At 36.1% G+C, this 7,057-nt stretch overlaps 1 protein-coding gene across 6 annotated transcripts in view; it reads left to right on the top strand.

Moving 5' to 3' along the window:
* Positions 1-7,057, top strand: part of Btaf1 (B-TFIID TATA-box binding protein associated factor 1) — a 129,421-nt gene that overhangs the window by 67,028 nt on the left and 55,336 nt on the right. For all 6 annotated transcript variants that reach the window (XM_023716153.1, XM_023716152.1, XM_023716155.1 and 3 more), the window contains 5 exons: positions 1,854-1,958; positions 3,171-3,320; positions 3,886-4,028; positions 4,316-4,490; positions 5,944-6,147. In XM_023716153.1, coding sequence (XP_023571921.1) covers positions 1,854-1,958; positions 3,171-3,320; positions 3,886-4,028; positions 4,316-4,490; positions 5,944-6,147 — 777 coding nt within the window. The remainder of the gene's footprint in view (positions 1-1,853; positions 1,959-3,170; positions 3,321-3,885; positions 4,029-4,315; positions 4,491-5,943; positions 6,148-7,057) is intronic.

The following is a 7,057-nucleotide window of genomic DNA, read 5'->3' as shown; positions in this document are numbered from 1 at the left end:
GCTTATTCCACTGAGTCATCTCCCCGGCTCCTGTCACACTATCTTGAAAACATACATACTTGGTCTAGTCATTGTTACTAGTTTTCCTAGCTACTGCTAGGGTCGTTTCTTAAGTTATACAGGTATTATCTCTAGGACTTATGGCTTTCTGATATTTCAGTTAAATTTTTCAAATTTCTCTCAGTGTCTTGTAGACATTATATTTTTTGCTTTAAAGAAAAAGGCGCTTGGAGGTGGGAATAGGTACTATGAATGAATTTGCTATAGTTTTCCTTTTTTGTTGTTTTTTAATCACTTATTTATTTATTTATTTAATTGGGTACAGGGTCTCAAAATGCAACTTAGACTTGTAGTGATCCTCCTATCTCAACCTCCCCAGTGCTGGGATTATAGGCATGTGCCACCATACCTGGTTTCAGTGGCCAGTGTGGTGGCACAGCATGGGTACCAGGGATCAAACCCAGATCCCTGTGCTTGCCAAGCAGGTGCTTACACTGAGGAGCTATCTCCCCAGCCCATGCTACAGTTTTTCTGTTGGCTAGTTATATTTAATTTTTTTTTTTTTTTTTTTTTTTTTTGAGAAGCGGGAATTGAACTCAGGCCCCCCTTGCGCTTGCCAGGGAAGCGCTTATTCCACTGAGCCATCTCCCCAGCCCCGGCTAGTTATATTGTATAAGCTTGTGATTTGAACAACAATGACAAGCTCTGTGATTCTTCTGAGAATTCAGGGCACACACTAGATATTTGATTAAGAACTATTTGGCTTCTTGATTTGGGTAGGCTTTTGGATTATTGAGAAGTACTGCTGATTGAAGTTCTTAACCTAGGTTTGAGGAGACACGTGAACCTTCTGAAATTGAAGCAAAGTGATATTCCAAAGCATGTACATATATATATTTTTCTAAGATATGCATACCTTTTAACGGATTTTTGAATCCTGTGACCTAAAATAGATTACCCCGGGGCATGCCATACTGTCCCCGCCCCCAAGGCCCACTGAGACAGCAATTGAGAGTGGGCGTGGTGGCGCACACCTGTAATCCCAGCTCTTGGGAGACTGTAAACAGGTGGATCACTATGAGTCTGATCTAGTAGTGAGACCCTGAACACCCTGTAGACCCTTCCCTAAAAAAAAAAAAAGAAGTTTGCCTTAATTTTATGAAGTACAATTTTAATTTTCAGGTTAGATGGTATCTTTTAACTCACTTGGATTTCCAGTAAACTCAAGAGAAATTTAACTCTGATCATGTACCACAGCAGCACTAATCTAATTAATCATTTTCTAAATTTTTCTGCCAATGCAGTGATATATGATGTAACTGTGGAACTATTGCTGATAACTTAAGAGTTTTGGAGAGAGGAGAGGGTTTTTTTGCTTTTGTTTTTTGCTGGAGATCAAACCCCACTCTATCACCAAATTATAACCACAATGCCCTTACCCCCTTTTGGAGATAGGGCTTTACTAAATTGCCCAGGCTGACCTTGAACTTGTTATCTTTTTACCAGTGGTAGCTTCTCGACTAGCTGCAATTATCGGCATGCAGATCCACACTGGCCAGCTTGGTTCTTGATGGAAGATATTTCCAATGTACTCTGGGCAAATATGGTGGTGTTAGTGATTATGCTTTTTTCCGACTCACTGTTAATAATATACTATATGATTTCCTCAAACCATTAAAATAATAAATATGGCATTTGTTGCTTCTAAATTTTATCAAAGTTTATAACACCTTGAACATTTTTAATAAATCCAAGCAATCTTTTCATGATAAAATTCTGTTATTATTGTTAATCTTTCTGTAAGCTGGGATCTAAGAATTAAGCTATAGCTTTGATTCTGTTTTTGTTTTCAGAATTCTTCATCTTGGCTTATCCCTATCCTGCCTGATATGCTCCGACACATTTTTCAATTTTGTGTCTTAGAAAGCAGCCAGGAAATTCTGGACCTCATTCACAAGGTACCCATTGAATATACTTCTCTTCCTAGTAATTATAGATTTAAAAATTTTTTCATAATTGCTATACCTTGGTCAGGGATTTTAAGAAATTAAAAATCATCAGAGATTCTGAGACAGGAGACAGGAGTCTGCAAGATGAGACAGGAAACTAGGATCCTTTCCTTGGCTGTGCTTTTTCTTATGATACCTGATTGGGCAAGCATTGTAAGCACTTTCTGACAGATCAGTATAGGAAATAAAGTATTTGGGGGATTGTATTGGTAATTTAGTGTGTCTAATCAATTTAGACTTTGTGTTTTCTCCCATTAATTAGCAGGATTAGTCATATGTATTGGTTTCTTGAAAGGAGGAGCATTTTGGTGTATTTAATAACATATATGGTGAGAAATGTCACTGTTACACCTTTAGAATCTATTAAGTTAATTGTGGGGTTTTTTTTTGGTACTGGGTATCAAACTCAGAACCTTGCACTTGCCAGGCAGGCACTTGTGCCACTGAGCTATATCCCCGGCCCTATTAAGTTAATCTTTGTTGGACACAAGGTGGCTCTTGTTAACAGCCTTTGATTAACAATGGAATAATTTCTACCTATTGATTTTAACCTTTTGAATGTGAGGTATCAAAAAGATACTGAATAAGATCACAAATTAAGACTTAATACTGTTTTGATCTAGAGTATTACTATTTTTAAATTTAGTAGAGAATACTTATCAGGAGCTATTATTATTATATGTTAAAATATTAGTGAATATAGGGCTGTATTAGTATCAGTCCTGATATATGAGAAGGACTTAAGTGTCTTACCAAGATTTTAGCAACTGTATAATTTGTTAAGTTTTATTTTTACAGTTTTTCAAAAGAATTTTTCATGGGGCTGGAGAGATGGCTCAGTGGTCTAAAGCACCTACTTGAAACAAGCTTGGCAAAGCACAGGGACCGCGGTTCGATCCCCCAGCACCACATGCCAGCCAGCCCCGCCCCCTGGTGGGCTGAGCTGGCCACACACACACACACACAATAAATAAATGTAATAAATAAAAATAAATAAATAATTTAAAAAAAAAGAATTTTTCATGAAATATTGATAAATTAATCTCTGTGCTATTTCCTACTTTAAAAAAAAATGCAATATCCTTAAAAATAAATATTAGGTTTTGCTAACGCTTAATAGAAAAATTTCACTTTTGTACTCACTCCCCTTTCACTCTATAGGTTTGGATGGAGCTGTTGTGCAAGGCTTCAGTTCAGTATGTGGTAGCAGCTGCTTGCCCATGTATGGGTGCTTGGCTTTGCTTAATGATGCAGCCTTCTCATTTACCTATTGATTTAAACATGTTGCTGGAAGTAAAAGCCAGAACCAAGGTAAAGACGTAATGTATTTGTGTTCAATTCATAATTATCAGCAGAGTAAGCATGTAAGAAATGCATATTATTGTATTATGAATGTGATTTCATTAATTTTAGTAAGGAAAAAATGTCATTTTATTAGAACCCTAACAAGGGGAATAGTAATTCTTATCCATTAAAATTTTATGAAAAGACACCGGGCCTAGTGGCTCACACCTGTAATCACAGCACTTGGGAGGCTGAGGTAGCAGGATCCCTGTGTGTTTGAGGCTAGCCTCAGGTACAAAGTGAGTTCAAGGCCAGCCTGAAGTGCATAATGAAATCCTGTCTCAAAAAGACAACAAAAACAAGAATTTTGTGAAAACACTATTTTGCTAGAATTATAACTTCGTTGTTGTTGTGTTGAGACATCATCTTGCTATGTAGTTCAGGGTGGCCTTGAACTTGCAGTGATCCTTCTGCATCATCCTCCTGAGTGCTGGAATTATAGGCATGCACCACAATGCCTGCCTCAGTATTTTTTGTTGCCAGTTAAATTTAATAATTAATCTTTATTGTTTGTCTCCCTCTTTTCCTCTAGGAAAAAACAGGTGGTAAGGTGCGCCAAGGCCAAAGCCAAAATAAAGAAGTACTTCAGGAGTATATTGCAGGTGCAGACACCATCATGGAAGACCCAGCTACGAGGGACTTTGTTGTTATGCGGGCCAGAATGATGGCAGCCAAGTGAGTATATTACTGAGTGTCACATTTTCATAAATTCACAGGTCTGGCTCCAGAAATGATTTAACTTCTTGTGTTTCTGTCAACCCTTCTTCCATCACACTAGTTATAGCCTAAGAGAAATTTAAAGCCAGTATATATTTTTAGCATTTTAAAGTTTTTAAAACATAATTCACATTTTGTTAGAAGTAAGGTAGGAGTTACATCTTTGTTGAAAAATTTATGGGTTCAAGTGGGGAAATTTTACTTCAGATGATTTCTGTAGCAACCTATTTTTTCCTCCCTCTTAGGCTATTAGGAGCACTGTGTTGCTGTATTTGTGATCCAAGTGTAAACATGGTAACACAAGAAATTAAACCAGCAGAATCCCTTGGCCCATTACTGCTCTTTCATTTGAACTCCAAATCTGCCTTACAGAGGATTAGTGTTGCTTTGGTTATCTGTGAATGGGCCACTTTACAAAAGGTAAGATTCACATACACACCCCCCCAAGAAATGAAGTCACGTTAGTAACCTGACTTCCGTTAGATGTTAGGATTATTTATATTTTACAACAGAAAAGTGAAAATTTTCTCCAAAAATCCAACCAATATAGACAAATATTCCTAATTATATTGAACTTTCTTTCCACTTAAATTTAATCTTGGACTTTTCCCTAGCTTTCCCATTCTGTGCTTGAGACAGCTATGCCCATATTTCATATTTGGTCTTATATGGTCTGTTAAGAAAATTCACATTAAAAGCATGTATATATGGAAGCAGTCCAGAAATTAGAGACACTGTATTCAGGTGGCCATTCATTCCTCAGTCTGTTTAGCACTGACAGCTACAAAAGATGGTTTGCGTTTTAGGATTCTGTTTCTGGGCAGGAGCAAAGTCAGAATCTTCAACTGTAGAATAAAGAAAATTTTTGTATTTAAACCCAAATCTTCATGTTTTCAAATAAACCCATTCCCTTCTAGTTCTTTTAACTTCTAGAAAGATGTATGCTTTTGTGTAAGACTTGCTTCTGTAAATGAAAGACACTTCCTGCTGGCTTTGTTTATTCCATTGACTGGAATTCTGGAAATTTAACTGTCTGCACTTGCTGTGAGAGTTGCTTGTTACTGCCTCTTAGCAGTTTGTCAAAGCTGTGTCTAAAAGTAATTGAGCCATGCTCCATTGTAACGGAAACCCCTGCTTGCCTATGGAAAGAAGCAAGGCTCATCTGTTTTTAGGCAGGACTCAGTGTTCTGGAGAGGCAGTGATGCTGTGTTTTTGTGCCTCTCAGACTCAGCAGCAAGTGTTGACAGTTCGGTTTCTGGACCCTCACAGAGCTTCTGTGGATTTACTCTGTGAAGCTCAGGCTGATCACCCAGATCCCACAGAATCCCTCATGGCTCACCACTGAGGCCATTCCCCCTCTGGTTGGGGCAGGCACCAACCAGAGAGAGAGGGAAGGGTTAGTTAAATTTGGGGGCAGGTAAGTAGCTTTTAAATTATATATCCATTTCTACAATATAGCATGTGAAGCTGTGAGCTAAACTGTTAAGAAATCTAATAATGAGTTTTAAATAACTTTTTTAATTAGTGCATGCCAGGTATTCTTTTCTGATTCCCCCCCCCACGGTAATATACTTTTAAAATCTGTATGTGCTCTATTGCTATCTCTTTCTCAATATACAATATATCTAAAATCTAGGGTACAGTCAGAAAATTTAATGGATCCATAATTGTTCCATGTGCATGTTCTATCATTTAAATTAAAATTTTATAGTAGTTTGGATATAATGCCTTTTCAGTGCATTTAACTATTGTTCTGGAAGTATAGATTGAGTAGAAATTTAGAACCTGGTAGTTTACATACAAGTGAAAATTTATATATCTATAAAACTCTTTATGTGTTTACTCTGAATATTTGCTATATGTTGTATTTTAGGAGTGTAAAGCTGTTACCCTAGCTGTGCAGCCACGTTTACTTGATATCCTTTCAGAACATTTGTATTATGATGAAATTGCTGTTCCATTCACACGAATGCAGAATGAATGCAAACAGCTTATATCATCATTAGCTGATGTACATATTGAAGTTGGTAATAGAGTAAACAACAATGTTTTAACAATAGATCAAGCTAATGACCTGGTAAGTAAAAAAGTAACTTTTAAAATCTTAATGCATGAATGAATTGATCATATGTTTATAAAAAAACCTGTTGTCCCTACCCTTTAGAAAGTTTGTTTCATTGTACTGACTTTTCTTGAAATAGGAGTATAAAGAAGGAAATTTTTTAAAAACTTAATTTCCTAAACATTTGCCCTCCTTGCTCCTAAGTTAAAATGAAAATACTCAGATGTACAGAAAAAGTGAAAGAAATACCCAGTAAACACTTGTATAATTAGTAATAAAATTATGTAGTTGCATTTTACTAAACATGCTTTTTCTAATATACACTCAAATATCCACCCAGTTTTCAACCATCATTCGTCTTATTTTTTTATGTATTTTTAAGTACATTCCAAATATTACTATGCTTTAGGTTGCTGTATACATAATAAAGTAAAATTCAGTATTTATGATTTTTTTGTTTTGACATAAAATTTATATACTAGTGTGTACCCTCAGCTCTCTATGTGGTCTTTTAGAAATATAGACCTAACTTAGCATTCAATAGTTCTTATACTTTAGTGGACCATTAAATGAATTTTCACAGATACATATGCATATGAAACTCCAACATCCTATCAAAATAGAGAATATTATCATTACTACTTCCTAATCCTTTATTCTCTTTGCTACAACCATTCTGACTTTACCCTTATAATTTTGCATATTCTAGAAGTTCATATGAACGAAATCATATACTGTGCTCTTTAGGATTTTCCTTAGTGTTTTGTTCTTAAACTTCACCTGTGTTATGTGTATTATTCTTTTTTATTGCTGAGTTTACTTATGGTTAATGAATATACTATAGCTGGGGAGGTAGCTCGGTGGCGCAAACAGCTGCCTGGCAAGCACAAAGGCCTGAGTTCAATTCCTGGTACAAAAAAAAAAA

Source organism: Octodon degus, unplaced genomic scaffold (assembly GCF_000260255.1).
Source record: "Octodon degus isolate 3935 unplaced genomic scaffold, OctDeg1.0 scaffold00046, whole genome shotgun sequence".
Lineage (NCBI taxonomy): Eukaryota > Metazoa > Chordata > Mammalia > Rodentia > Octodontidae > Octodon > Octodon degus.
Note: the sequence above shows the minus strand (reverse complement) of the source record. Positions and strands in the feature narration are given on the sequence as shown.